General features: G+C 41.6%; 1 protein-coding gene across 1 annotated transcript; it reads left to right on the forward strand.

Moving 5' to 3' along the window:
- The first annotated feature begins 8,852 nt into the window (after window positions 1-8,852).
- On the forward strand, window positions 8,853-15,007 carry ITPRIPL2 (ITPRIP like 2). The gene has a single exon (XM_012542745.3). It carries the CDS (start codon window positions 8,878-8,880, stop codon window positions 10,480-10,482), a length of 1,605 nt encoding a protein of 534 aa, XP_012398199.2. The 5' UTR covers window positions 8,853-8,877; the 3' UTR covers window positions 10,483-15,007.
- The last annotated feature ends 245 nt before the right edge of the window (window positions 15,008-15,252 follow it).

Genomic DNA, 15,252 nt, shown 5'->3' on the forward strand with positions numbered 1-15,252 from the left:
TTATTTGTACCTTAGGTTAGTTATTTAGGAGACCCTGAGACTAACATGTCTTGCCTATGGTGGATTATACAGCCAGTATATATAATAAATAGGATTTGATTGGGAGGTCTGCTCATCAACTCCAACTCTTTATCCAATATACTACACTGCCTCTTAGGCAATCTTGGGCTTCGTTAAGACAAATACAACATTTGCCACGTTGTGTTCAGTTTGGCAAGACCACTATATGTGGTAAACTGAAGAGATTCTAACTTGGATGGTAAAGGGTCTTGTAATCATACCAGATAAGAATGATTTGAAAGAACTGGGAAGTTGAATTTTGAAAAGAGACTTAGTAATGCCTGATAGCTGCCTTCAAATATTTGGAGGCTTTTCACATGGAAAATAAGTGTGGTAGAAACAATATCTGCTATGTGGACTAGCCTAGTGTTTTTTTGTTTTTGTTTTTACTTAAAATTTTGAAGCCATTTTCAAGACCTAATTGGCTCAAGGGGAGACAACTAATCTTTTGATGTGACCTATGTAACAAAAGCCAGCCACACAAGGAATCTCTCCATCTTCTGACTGACAGACCAACATCAGGGAAATTGAATTCAAATGAATAAATGCTGCATCCTTGCTGAGTATCTTTTTTTTTTTTCACAGATGTTTATTTTCTTTATTGTGAATATCTTTAAAGCTTGACCATGTTACTATTTCATGTAGTAATATATATAATAGGTCAGAATTTTGGTACATTTGATCATCATAAAAATTGGTCAGAGAAAAAGGAGAATGATCTTTAAAATAACTTAGGAATATCAACGCAGAACAATAAAGTTTATTGCTATGTATGACAATCAATAATTAATTTAGATGATTTATGCATATATTTATCCTATTATTCACTGTAGAATCAAATTTTACTTTAGAAAATTATGCTTTCACAATTTTGTCATGGACATAGCTAATAAATATCATTTCCCTTCCTCTCTCCCTCTTTCTCTTTCTATTTGTGTCTTTTTTTTCTTTTTTTAAGAAAAATACTATGTGACTGTTAGGGTATCCAAATGCCAATGGGGAAAAAAAATCAGTGTGACTTTAAAAACACTAAGTATAATAGTTGAGTATCTTTTCCATGATATAATTAAATAAATGACAAATCTTCTGTTAATGATTAGGATCATTATATATATATATATATATATATATTAACCTATGTTTCGTTTTTTGACTCTTCTAAACTCCAGCCACTTAGATTGGCCTGAATCAGGACCAACCTATAAAAAATTGGTTAGACTAATCATTCTCAGAAAATTGTCCTTAGACCTCTGGTGGTCTTCAAAACCTTTTCAAAAGTTCCATGAAGTCAAAACTATTTTCATAGTAATAACAAGATGCATTTTCCTATCAAAATTCTCCCTTTTCCAACCATATAGCTTTGTAAAGTCAGACAACACATCATGACAAATTAAATGTAGAAGCAGGTATGAGAATCCATCTTTCCAAAAATCAGACAATATTCAAATTCTGTAAATATCAATAGATAAAACCAACAAAAGCAAAAGCTCTTTGGGGTCCTCAGTAATTTTTAATAGTGTAAAGACCTCCTGATACAAAAATGTAGAGGAACCCTGGGGTTAATTTACCTTGTCTCAGGGAGGTAGAACTAGTAACTATAGATAGAAGTTAAAAAGCATTAAATTTTTGCTAGCTATAAATAAAAACTGGGTTGCAAAATACCACAGTAGATGGAATGCCAGGCCTGGAGTCAGAAAAACTCATCTTTCAGAGTTCATATCTGACTTCAGACACTTACTAAGTCTTACTTACTAGGCAAGTCACTTAACCCCCCCTTGCCTCAATTACCTCATCTGTAAAATGAGCTGGAGAAGGAAATGGCAAACTAATCCAATATCTTTGCCAAGAAAACCTAGAATGTTGTCAGGAAGAGTCAGACACAACTGAAAAATTTTTGAATAACAACAACAACAAATAGAAATGGAATGGGAATGGGTTTCTCCTCATTAGAGGTCATCAGGCAAACACTTGACACTTGTTAATTACATTATGGGGATTTTTTAAAAAAAAGGTATACTTTGGATTAGGCAGCCTCTGATATTGCTTCTAATTGAAATTCCATGATTTTGAGATAGGTTTGGTCTTGAGGACCAAAGAACTATACTGAACAAAACAAAATCTGATAACTGAAATCAGAGGTACAAAGAAAAAACAGAAGTTTTGAGTAAAATGAGATTATCATAAATAAGTGAGGAATTTGCTAAACTTGTCTCATTCTAAGCATCGCTTGCTCCCCTCATCTAGTACATTAAGAAGAGGGAGGGACGAATTTTGACAATTCAAAGCAATAATATACTGAGTTTTCTATTTTCTTCTGGTTGTTGTATTCTCATGTTGAGCATGATACTTTACCAAGAAAGTCTCTTTTTTCCCTCCTTTGGGGACAATTAGTAAATCTGAGTTTCAATGGCCAGAAAGAAATCAGAGTTAAAGTGTTCCTTGGGGGATCAAAATATCCAGTGTCTTGCTTCTCACAAAGATAGCAATGATTTTTGTCTTTGGACAAAGAAAGGGGAACCCATCCTTCTTCCTCCCCATGTCCCCAAGTGAAAAAAAAAATCAGTGTGATTAAAATCTGAAACTGCTGTTGAGCAGCACAGTTTTCTGATTAATCATAACCTCATCATGGCTGTGTTTGTAGACACACAATCACAAGGATAAATGCACAGGGTACTGCTCTTTATTTTAAGTGTAACTGTCTAAAAGACCTACAAGAGCCCAAATACTTCTGAAAAGAAAAAGAAAAATCACATTTCTAGTTTTGTCTATTAATATGGAATAGCTATACACTAGCACTAGACTTGTTAAAAAAAAAAACAAAAAAACAAAAAACAGGTTTGGCCCCATGAACTATATAATCAAAATGAATTATTCACTAGCAAGTGTGGAAAATATCTCAACAATTTTCCTAGTGATGATGACTTTTACTAGGGTCTATGATATTAGCATCCAAACGGAATCTGGTGCAGATGAAAAAAAAAATCAGTTTATTAATCTTTAATTGTGTTAGGTTTATAGGGTAATTCTCAACGGCTTCAATTGAATATTGGATCATTTTATAGGCATACAATTGCATTACATACTCATTAACCCTTTCTGTTGTTTCATCTTTGTGAGACCAAAGCTCTCCTTTTTTTTGTTTTTTTTTCACGTGTGACTCTTATATGAAAAGAGGCCTCAGGACAGAGTACAGACCAGGGGAAGCATTTTCCAATGAAGTTCTATAATGTAGTATAAGCTTGCTTTTCTCTGAAGCAAAATAGGGCTGGACCAACAGTTCTTTATGGGAAAATATTAAAGTAGGGTCTGTATATCATACATGTGAAAGAATTTTAAATTCCTTTAAAACAACCCCAAATAAATATGTTCCAAACAAACAAAAGATACCAAAACCCAGGAGACAAGACCAAACTGGGGAATTTCTCTGGATTTAGGCATACTTAATTTTGAGTCCTTGATATTTACAAACTGTGTGACCTTGGGCATTTTGCTTAATCTTAATTTTAATTTTTCCAAGTGAGTTTTTTCATTCATAAAATGAGGGTAACCATATATTGAGGTTGTAACAACCGAGAAAATGTATGTAAAAGTGCTTTGCAAAAAATCTTCTTGCCTTTACAAATGTGAGGGGCTTATTATTATGACATATGGTTTAGAATATGCTCCTCCCTCATTTTCCCAATCAGACTAGGACAATTCTGGGAATATGAGTCTGTGAAAATATCTAATATGGGAAAGTTTATGCTGAAAATGTTTACTCCTACAATCAGCTGCTTCTAGTCCTGATAGAAAAGAGTCCACTGTATTACATAAATGAAAGTGAATATGGTACTCATTTCTTAGAGTTTGAAGCATCCATATTTTCAATAGCATTCCCTAGATCAACAACCAGACTTCTCATGTTGGCATTCAAAATCCTAGTTCAGTTCCATCTTAACCTATCTACTTTTTCACAGTTTCAGGATGCACACACTCCACTTTGAGTTCTGATCTGCACACTTTTTCTCATCTATGCCATGCTTTTCCTTTGCTTACTTACAACCTACCTTTCAGGCCCACCTTAAGACAGTGAGACAAAGATCAAGAGCAATGGATATGGAGTCAGGACAACAGGATTTCAAAACAAGGCTCAGATATTCTACTAGCTGTGTGATCCTCAGCAGGTCACTGTATTAATCTCCGGTTCCCCATCTGCAAATGGGAATAATAATAGCACTTATGTCCAAGGTATTGCTGTGAGGATAAAATTAGTTAATATTTATAAAGTGCTATATAAATGCTATTATTATTAAATCTTATCTTCTCTATGAAACTTTATCCCTAAACTCAATCAACAGGAAGAAAGGAGGAAGGAAGGAAGGGAGGTAAGAAGGAAGGTGGGAAAGAAAAAAAGGAAAGAAGAAGAAAGGGAAAGGGTGTAATGGGCTGAAAACTCTGAGCAGATGCACTGAGGTCAGAGCACTTAAAGGCAATTACCAATTGGACTATACTCTATCAATACATGCTTGGAGAAAGAATAGCCCTTTCTACTACGCTGCAGGCTTGATCTGTTGTATAGGAGATTGGGTGGAGGAGTTGGTGGGTGGAGCGAGAAAACCAGAGTAATTCCTGGCAGATTTGTGTCTCCATTGCTCTCACTTCTTATCGTCCCCAAAGAATAAAGATCAAGGACTTTTGCTGATCCTGACTCCAACTGATTCTAAAATATCTAAAGTGCTACCCCGCCTTCACAGAAGGGAAGAAAGGGGCATTTGTTAAATGCTTTACTATGTACACTGTGCCAAGTGCTTTACAAATATTATGTTATTTGATCCTCATAACAACCCTACAAAGTAGATAATATTATTATCTCCATTTTACCAGTAGGGAAACTGAGGCAAATGGAGGAACACAGCTTAATAAGAGTCCAAGTCAGGATTTGAATTCAGACCTTTCTTACTCCAAGTTCTGTGCTCTATCCATTGAGATTTTTAATTTCCTCAGCTAAATTTTTACCCTTTCAAGTACTTCCCACACTCTAACGTCCTATATGGATATCTCATCACGTAGAGCTTTTGACTTCTGGAGAGTCCTACCAAGATGTAAAGGATTTAAGTGGGAGCTTACCTTCAACCTACCTCACACTGGTCTGTGGATGGGGTGATGAGGTTTTTTTGGCCACAACCCCAAGAAACTATCTACTAAGTTATAGTGGGAGGACTCCCACTGGTGAAATCATACATTTTTTTTTTTAATAGCCTTTTATTTACAGGATATATACATGGGTAACTTTACAGCATTAACAATTGCCAAACCTCTTGTTCCAATTTTTCACCTCTTACCCCCCCCCTCCCCTAAATGGCAGGATGACCAGTAGATGTTAAATATATTAAAATATAACTTAGATACACAATAAGTATACATGACCAAAACATTATTTTGCTGTACAAAAAGAATCAGACTCTGAATTGAAATCATACATTCTTAAAGCAGAAGTAGTTGTGACATTCCATAACACTACAAGTTTCTCTAGGTAGGGATGGTACTATAGACTTCTTTTGTACCCCCAAAGACAGTGTTCATTTGATAAAGTGAGTAGAAATCTGAATTTAGAGTCAGGAAGATCTATTTGAATTCTTCCTCAGATATTTCTATCTGGGCTACGCACCTAACCTCTCTCAGATTCAGTATCCTAATCTGTAAATGGGGATAATAATTTCACCAGTCTCAAAGAGTTGTTTTGAGGATCTTTAAAGAGCTGTATAAATGCTAGCAATTAGTAGTAGGGCTGCTTGCTATTGATGTTTTTCCCCCCTTTTTTTCTTCAATATCCTTTGTCGTTTCCCTGAACATTGGGCTCAATCTTTGGGAGTCAGCCATAATGAATTGCTTATCCAATATTTCCCCATAGGGATAGTTTGAGAAGGACTCTATCGCAATTCCATCACATTTCCCTTACTCCAACATACCATCAAAGAGGAGCAAGGAGAGGTAGCAATGGACAGAGTATTAAAGACTTAACTTTCATCTGGGAAATAGGTCGCATTCATAGGATTTGCTGATTCAAAGGGTGATTCCTGAATAAAAATATTAGATTTATTTTCTGCTGCATAATTATAAAAAAAAATGCAAGCTAATTTGTAGTAAGTTTTTCTTTAAATTCAAAATGTGAATTCTCAAGTGTATGATATAAAATCATTAAAATAGAATGTTAATAGTTGAGGGACCCTTAAGTCATCCAATCTTTTCATTTTAGAGATGAATAAATTAAGACTCAAAGTAGCTGATTTGTCCATGATCATGTAGCCAGTTAGTGGCAATATGGGGGTAGAACTCTTGTCTTCATTTTCCAGGTCATTGGGGGAAGGGGTGAGCTCTGGCACCCTGTAGCTGTTTCCTTTTCCCTTGGAGGAAATATAGAGATAGAATGAAAATAGAAATAAAGGAGTTTACTTCAGGTTGCTTGAAGGAAAAGATTCTGAGAACATACGACAGATGTTGACAGTCTCTATCATACCTCTATCCCCAGCTTGCTACTTGGAGACTTCATCAGGGAGTTTCTCCCTTGATGATGAGATCCAGGACACTCTTGATTGAACAGAATTCTCTCTCTCCCAATGAGAGAACTTCTTCATTCTGTATTGTCTAGTAGGTATTATTTTGTGAATACCTTCTCTAATTTCTGTTTTGCTATTGTGAGGGATGTAGAAGACCCTTACCCAAAATGACTACTCAGAGATCACTCAGTAGAAGGCAGAAAAGTTGTTTATTGAAAACCTCCCGAGGATGAGCCGTCCCATCGCGAGATAAGAAAGAGAAAGCTCATGGTAGGAGGGCTAAAGAAGTAGTAAAGATACATAGCTTTTATACAAGAAATTACATCACAAGTAAGAGAGCATTGAGAAGGGGAAGGGGAGGCATCTAATTGGTTGTTGCTATTTGGGGAGATTGGAATGGAAGGTTTCTGTTTCCCCGAAATCTCCTGATTTCAAGGAAACAGAAAGTCAGGCCTTCAGGCTTAATCAAGCAGACAGTGGTCTAGCTAATAGACTAAATATCGATAAATGTCAAATACCAATAAATGTCATCAGCTCAGGTTAAGTAAATATGTTTCTAGCTGGCCAAGGCTCAAGTAGATATGAGCCTGCACATATTATACAGGTCCTAGGGGAAACACAGAAATAATAAAATACAGAAAAAGAATTCATACATTCCTGTAAGTTCTTCACCTTATCTCTCTCTATTCCATACACTATGATTTAGACAAATGGGTTTTCTTGGTTTAAAAATGGAAACCAGAGAGAGAGACAGAGAGAGAGACACACAGAGACAGAGACGACATAGAAAGCGAGAGCCAGAGAGAGAGCGAGAGAGAAAGAGAGAAAGAGAGAGAGAAAGAGAGAGAGAAAGAGAGAGAGAGAAAGAAAGAGAGAGAGAAAGAGAGAGAGACAGAGAGAAAGAGAGAGAGAGAGAGAGAGAGAGAGAGAGAGAGAGAGAGAGAGAGAGATAAGGAGGGAAGGAGAGGAGAAGAGAGGAGAAGAGGGGAGGGAAGGAAAACTGGAATATATAATAGGTCTATTACTAGAGTATTACTACCTTCCCCCCAACCAGCCACTACATATGTATTATCCATTACATATACATACAGATAAACATATATAGAATGAAGAGGAGAAAGAAAAAAGTTAGGAAGGAAAGAAAGAAAGAAAAGGAAGGGAAGGAAGAAGAATGAAAGGGAGGTAAGAAGGAAGATGGGACAATTGGTCCTATGTCTATAAGCACCAAAGCTCACCACTCCCATCCTGCTAGCAAGAGCGTACTACATTTAGGGATTATAGCCTGGGTGTGTTTTTAATTTCCCTCTCCCCTCCACTTTCCTTTTGGCTGTTTGTTTATCAACAATTCCGCTCGTGCACTAACTGCCCTGGGCCAAAGCTTGCGCGGAGTGCGCCCGCCCCAGCAAGTCCATTTCCGAGTTTCCAGGTCTTGCATTTCTGGTATTTTCAGTACCCGGTTGCAAAGCACCAAGTTTCTGGCCCAGTTTTGCTGGACTTCCAGGTCCGCCCCGGCCCCGTGTAGCTTTAAGGAGGCGGCCCCGGGGGAGGGGGCCGACCCCGCCCTCCTTGCCCGACTCCCAGACATCGGCATTTCCTCCCCACTCGCTGGCTCGGCCTCTTCTCTCCTCGGAAGAGGAACTTCTCGGCCCAAGTAACGGGATCGGGGAGAGCCGGGGCCTGAGCCTCGGGAGTCCTGTGCCAGCGGTGCCGGAGCTGCGACGCGGCCCGAGCGGCCCGACAGCTCGCCGATCTGAGCCTCGGCGGGGACGGGGAGGGGAGGGCCTCCGAGTCTGGCAGGGCAGTGAGCTGAAAGGAGCGCGGACCGGGAGAGGGTAAGGCTACAACGAACGGGTTAGGGGCCGGGCAGCAGCTGGCAGGAGGGACTACGCCTGGACCCAGGGCCACGAAAGAGACCGAGTTGGGAGCAGCCCTGAGCTAGAGACGGGACGAGAGCAGCGGAGCGGCCCGGACCCGAGGCTTGCGCTGGAGGGCGGGGTGGGGCAGAGCCGGAACCTGAGCTGGAAAGAGAACTTGAGCTGGGAGAAGGGACCGAAGAGAGCCCGGGAGCCGGAGAAGGTGCGGGCGCCGGAACTGACCGAGAAGGGGAGGCTTGCCTTCCGAGGACCCGATAAGGGCTGAGCCGGCTCCACGGAGGGAGACGGAGGCAGGGCAGGGCTCAAACTACCGCCTGTATGCGGGGGCGGAAAAGGGGGCGCCAGCGTCGCCGCGGAGGGCCGGACCATGGGCTGACCGCCACCGTCCGTCGCCCCGGGCGCCCAGCATGTCGGTGCACTACACCCTTAATCTGCGGGTCTTTTGGCCCCTGGTGACGGGCTTCTGCACCGCCCTGGTCTGCCTTTACCACGTCCTGAGCGGAAGAGGCGGCTCTACCGCGCCCCAGGACGGCGAGGATGCCGGCTTCCCGCTGCTCAAAGCCATTCTCTTGCTGTTCTTGGGCTACCTCCTTCTGCGTTTTCGCCACGCTGCCCGCCAGCGCTTCCTGCCTCGAGCCCCCCACCAGGGGCTCGCCCCCTCCTCCCCGAGACTCTTGCATGAGCCGGGCCTCAGTGTTTTACTGGAGAGCTACTATGAGCACGAAGTTCGCCTGTCCCCGCATGTGCTGGGCCACAGCAAGGCGCACGTCAGCCGCATCGTGGGCGAGCTGGTCCGGGCCGGCCGGGCCCGGGGCTCTCCGGGCCCTTCCGCCGGAGGAGCGCTAGCTCTGGCCTTTCGGGGGGACTTCGTCCAGGTGGGCAGCGCCTACGAGCAGCACAAGATCCGCCGGCCCGATGGGTTCGACGTGCTGGTGCCCTTGCGCCTGCCCCCTCTGGTGGCGCTGGAGCCTCGGGGATTGGGATCGGAGCCCGAGTTGCCTGCGGCGCTTCGTGGCTGCTTCGTGTGCGCCCTGAAGGCCCCGCCGCCGCCGCCTTCGGGCGGGGCCGGACACCAGTGGCACCGGGACTCCAAGCCCTTCTCCGACGGCTTCTGTGTGGATTTGCGCGGCCGGCGCCACCTCTCTGCGGCGCTGGTGTCGCGCTGGTTTCAGGCGCACTTGCAGCGGTGTCTCGCCACGGTGCGCTACAGCTTGGAAGAGCGCTGCCGAGTCAGCCTGTCCCCGGGGGGCCTCGACCAGCCCCCCACGTTGCACATTCTACCTTGTCGCACCGACTACGGGTGCTGCCGGCTCTCCATGGCTGTGCGCCTGATCCCCGCCGTGCACCTGGGCGACGGAGTCTTCCTAGTGGCGCCGCCGTGGCCTCCGCCGGGGCTCCTGCCGGACCTCCCGGGAGGGCTGAAGGCCGAAGCGCTGTGGGGATTGAACACGGCCCGCCAGGAGCAACGCCTCCTGGGCTGGCTGCAAGAACGAGCCCCGCCGGGCTCCTGTCACCTTAAATGCTTGCAGCTGCTAAAGGCGCTGAGAGACCTGGGCGCCCGAGGGCTGGACCCGGGGGCTTCCTCGCAGTGGGGGCGCATCCTGTCGTCTTACACGCTCAAGACCGCGCTTCTGACGCTGCTGCTGCGCGGGGATTCTCTGCACAGCTGGGAAGAGCTCCGTCTGAGAGAGCGGCTGGAGGAGCTGGTGCTCTACCTGCGGGACTGCCTGCTCCGCCGCCGCCCGCTTTTTCACTGCCTTCTGGGCCCCGAGGGAGCGGTCGGACTCTCCGCCGAGATCGGCCCGCTGCCCAAAGTGTTGCGCGAGGCTGCCCCCGTAGACCTCCTGGCCTCTTACGACGGGCGCGCCCGGGAGTTGGTGGCGGCGCGGCTGGTGTCCACGTGGCGCCGGCTGCCCCAGCTGCTCCGGGTTTACGGGGGACCCCGCTACCTGTCCAGATGCCCCCAGCCTCGGAGCCAACGAGTCCAAGGTTTCCCGGAGCACGATCCCTAAACCTGGGAAAGAGCCTTCACCTGACCACTGATTCCGCGAAGCGATCCTGAAGGATAGTTCCCAGCCTAGTACGGGCCCTCTCTCGGTGCCGCCGGGGAGGTGAGGGTCGGAAAATGAACAAACCACGCTTTTGGTTCGTGGGGTTGCGGGGTGCGGGTCCGGGTAAAACCATCGAGTCGCCAGAATGAATGGCTGCGCAGAGGAGGCTCCTTTAGTTTTGGAGGGCCCTCCTCATCCCCCGCCAGAGTTTGGCCCAAGCTTTCTTTACATTATAGATACTAGAGATATATACATTGCTGCCACTACCTTAGGAACAAAGAAAGCACGGTTTAAATGATGATTCCTTTCCAAATAATCTATGGGAACCCGGGAAATTGGGAGAGTATGGTCGAAAGGGGAGTTGGGGAAGGTGGGGCGCGTCTTTTGTCCTAGGCCCATAGCATGTGTTCGCTTGCCTTACAAAAATCAATCCGGATCTTAAACCACAGCTGGAAGAGGAGGCTATGATGTACTGTGTAACTTAGTTATAGATTCTACAAATTAGTATTAGTGTGCTCTGTGAGCAGTGCAATTAAGAACATGTTTGACAAGATTTCAAAGCATTCCGTTGCACAGCATGCCAAAGGGTGATGGAGAATTTGTTAGGGGAAAAAAAAAACCCTTCTAAAGAGAATAGCACTTTATTTTGATAAATGCCTTAATTTTATAGTGATTGTTATTACCAAGTGTTGCATTTTGCAGACCAATTATACAGCAATATAAATTAGTTGGCATCTTTACTTAGCATTCCTGAAGAACCAAGGAATGAAAAATGCTGGTTAGTGCAAAGGACCATGGGTAACAACAAATGTTTTTCAGCAACACTGATGAAATCATAAAACTTATCAGTGCCTAGATTATTTAGGCCTTCCCTTTGGCTTATTATGCCAAATTTTTGCTACTTGATACAAGGTAATCTTTTCTACAGCCACCCTCCACCCATTTTAAAATGCCTTACTGAAAACCCAGGGTACATTCATGTTGGAATGACCTTTGTTTCATTGCACAGCCACCACTCAAGCTGAACTTAGAGCCTGAAGGGACCCTGAAGGAAAGCTATGCCAGTTATTTTAATACTGTGTATTCTCAGAGACTGCCAGACTTCCATAAAATAGCTGCATTTTCACATAGTACAATACCTTGGGAATAGGTTTGCAGGTTCATTAAGGATGGTTATTCCTTGGGTAGCAAAGGGAAAATGCAGAAAATAGAGAGGAAAGGAAATGATAATCTTTGTTAATTGTGCCCCCCTCTCTAGGCATAAATCATATAACTAAGGAAATCCAACATAGCATTGAAGTTCTATTTCTTTTCTGAAATCTTTTCTTAGGAGCTTCTGAATCTGTTTTTGACTGAGGTGCAAGTCACATTTTTAACCGCTTTCCCTGGGCAGTTGTCCAACTGATTGGAATGACAGGGTTTTGGATTTAATCTATCCTTTGTGTGTTTAAAATAAATGGATGTGTATCTCAAGAATTCAGTCTCTAAAATGTAAAATACTAACTGTCCAGAATAAGACCATTGATGAGTGCTTGGACAGTCTTGAGGAAGTTCCTCAAAATTTGCTGCTTTGGGAGGTTCCTTTCTCAAGTTTCTGAATGAATATTTTATAAGCAATAACCTCACATGAGGACTTCTCAGACTGGACTGCACTGAACACTGGCTTCCTTTGAAACATAGGATAAGTCATTAGGGGAATGATTGGAAATGTGTCTTGGAGGATTTAGGTTTTTTTGGGTTTTTTTTTTGGTAGATAACTCAGTTTGTAGTTTCTATCCAAAAGCCATTCCAGTTTCTTCTTCTTCTTCTTTTTTTTAAAATATCAATGTTAGTCATTAGGTACTGAATTTGCCAAAACATCTGTCTGTAAGCAAGTGACATAAAGGAATCTAAACTTTGCCATTAAGATAAACTTTTCAATAGATACTAAGGTTATTCTTTATCTGGGTATATATATATATAAATCTCATGTAATCAACCTAAAGAGCATTCTCATTAGCCAGTAAAGGAACTGGGACAATTGAAAATAGTTGACCTCAAAACATTTCCATTTTAGTTTAGGAGGAATTTTTTGATCTTTTGAGTGGGAAGATAGAAGAAATAGAGCAACTATAAAACTTCAGAAGGTTAATTTATCACATTTTCTAACTGCGGTGATGGGTTCTTTATTAAAAATGTTATTTAAAAATATAAATTTGATAATGTGCTGCTGCTGCAGCTTTATTTTCAGGTATCCTATCTAAAGCCATGACTATTCTCAAGGTTTTATTATTATCTTTATTATTTTTTTAAATTAATGGGGCATTGTATTTGTGTTTTCTAAACATAAATGTCTTATTTATATGCCATGCTGAACAATTTTTCATTGTACATGGTAACCAAAGCTTAAAGATTTAGATCAATTTTGGTCAATGCTTAGTAGCCCAAAACATGTACTATGTACACTTGAAATAATATGGCATATAACAAGGGATGGTGGTTGCCTAGGGCACTTAAGTTTATTTTTTACTTTATTATAGCACTATTCCCTTAATTGGGTGGACACTCCAGTGGGTAGTTCTCTCTCATATATATTTTTAATTTACACTTTTTTTGGTACTGGAGATAAAATACATGGAAATTTCTAATAAGTTTGTTTTATTTTTCTCCTGGTACCTGTAGTTATATGAGTTGCTGATGCCAGGAGAAAATTGGGGGAAGGTATAAATGATTGCAGCTTGAGGCACCCAAAGGTAACTTCCACTGACCCCTATGGGAACTGTACTGGATTCTTCTGAGGAGGATAGAATTAGGGTTTTGAAAACTGAAGCCTGAGAAAAGAAAAATGAGAAAGGGAAACAAAGAATGTTGGAAGGACTAGGAAAGTGAATCAAAGATGGCAAAGTAAGCAGTCTGAAGAGTGAAAACTTGTGATGATAGGAGAGGACGGGGTAATAGAGAATGGGGTAGGAGGAATTCATTTTAACTCTGTATTATGTTAATGGTCTACTCCTCAAATAATATAATTTGGTGTTTTTGGTTATAGATTGTAATTTTGTTATCTATATTGGGGGTGCAGTATTCCAAGTATTAGATATTATCTTATCTAAGCTTTATTGTAAAGCTAAACCAGCAGAATGATAAAGCTACAGGTAGGACTTTTTATATACAATTTGCCTAATGTTACTATGGAGAATTGAATTGTTAGGATAGCAATTGGATTCTTTAGCAGAGGAAGTGTGAGTAAATTCATAGCACTTCCTTCCCTGGGATGCTTAGACTCTTCCGCCATATTGGATTTGACCATCCAGATGGCACATATTTTCTGGCAGTGTCTTAAGTACCACCTTGGGAATAAGCCAGATTCCACCAAGGGAATAATTTGAACCTTTGTCTCACTTTACCATGTCTTAAATTCAGTCTTGAACTTCCCCTTCACATGGGTATATTAACTTTTTCAGGCTACTAGATTAGCCTCCACTGAAGCAGGACTTTAACCATTGGCATCCCTAGCAGCCTGAAAAAGGTAGTCTACCTCCAAGTGCCACTTTGCAAAATTGGATTGAAATTTGTCTCTTAGTAAGATATTACCTCAAAATTCTGGTTTTCTCCCTTATCTCAAGAGCCAAGTGCCCTCTGTGACTTTGGGCCTCTTTGCTTCAGCATTCTCATCTGTAAACTGAAGATAATTGTACCCCTACGTCATGAGAGGTTTATGAGGAATAGCAAAGCTAATGCTGGTTTACAGTGTACATTGAAAAGGGGAAAAAAAAAACCCCTCAGTATTATCATAGTTATTGTTATTTTTAAAAGCATATCTATGGCTTCTTAGACACTACTGTTTTGTAATTTCATATGTACATATTTTTATACCTATATTTTTGAAAGGTATAAAATACTCATAAGGGTAGGTTATAATGATCCTATTAGCCATGGATGTAGGAGTGGGAGGGACTGGAGAAGAATAAGATAGATATATCAAGTTATATAGATGTACAACTAAGTCATATACATATTTCTTTCCCTTTATCAGAAGATAATGTGATCTTAAGCAAACTTGGCATATTTTGATTAGCAACACTATTAAGTGCCTAGTAGATTCAGGAAACCTTGGGAGAGAAAAAAATATATGACAGTTGTTGTCCTCCTGAAGCTAATATGCCTTAATTCAGTCATCTTAAAACATTCCACCTATTTTATTTTTCAAAAGTGCATAAAATATTGCAAAGCAAGTCTGTTTAATATTTCTTGTCCTCTGGCAGAGAAAAATCATTGTAAAATGTCTTTGAAGAAAAAAAAAGACCAAAGAATTAACTGAGTATTGTTCTGCTGCTATTGCAAAAAAAAAAAAAAATTGCTTAAAATTTCTGCCTATTTCAAAGTGTTAAAATGTGCCGTTTTCTTTCTCTTTTAAGGTCCAAACATTTGCACTTTTATTGGGAAGAGGGTGACTTTAAATTGTTTTTCTATATTTCACTCTATGAATAAACAAGCTTTTTGAAACCTCTGGCTGTAGATTGAATTTGTAGTATGGGAAGATTCTTGTGACTCTATATATAAAACTTGTTCTAGGTTTTGATACTTTATACAAATTTGTATCTTTTTTTTCACATGAAAAGGAAATTTGTTTCCTATGAAGCAAATATAATGATTATAATTTGCATGTGCATATTATATAAAAGGTTGGGAAAAAGTGCCAAGGTCATATCTTGTCATGGGGATTGTTGTAGCCCTGGGAACCTGCCCCCAAGG

The sequence above is a fragment of the Sarcophilus harrisii genome, chromosome 1 (assembly GCF_902635505.1).
Source record: "Sarcophilus harrisii chromosome 1, mSarHar1.11, whole genome shotgun sequence".
Classification (NCBI taxonomy): domain Eukaryota; kingdom Metazoa; phylum Chordata; class Mammalia; order Dasyuromorphia; family Dasyuridae; genus Sarcophilus; species Sarcophilus harrisii.

Bases quoted from the DNA above. Each gene is read 5' to 3' on its own strand.
- ITPRIPL2 (XM_012542745.3), top strand. From the start codon at position 8,878: ATGTCGGTGCACTACACCCTTAATCTGCGGGTCTTTTGGCCCCTGGTG.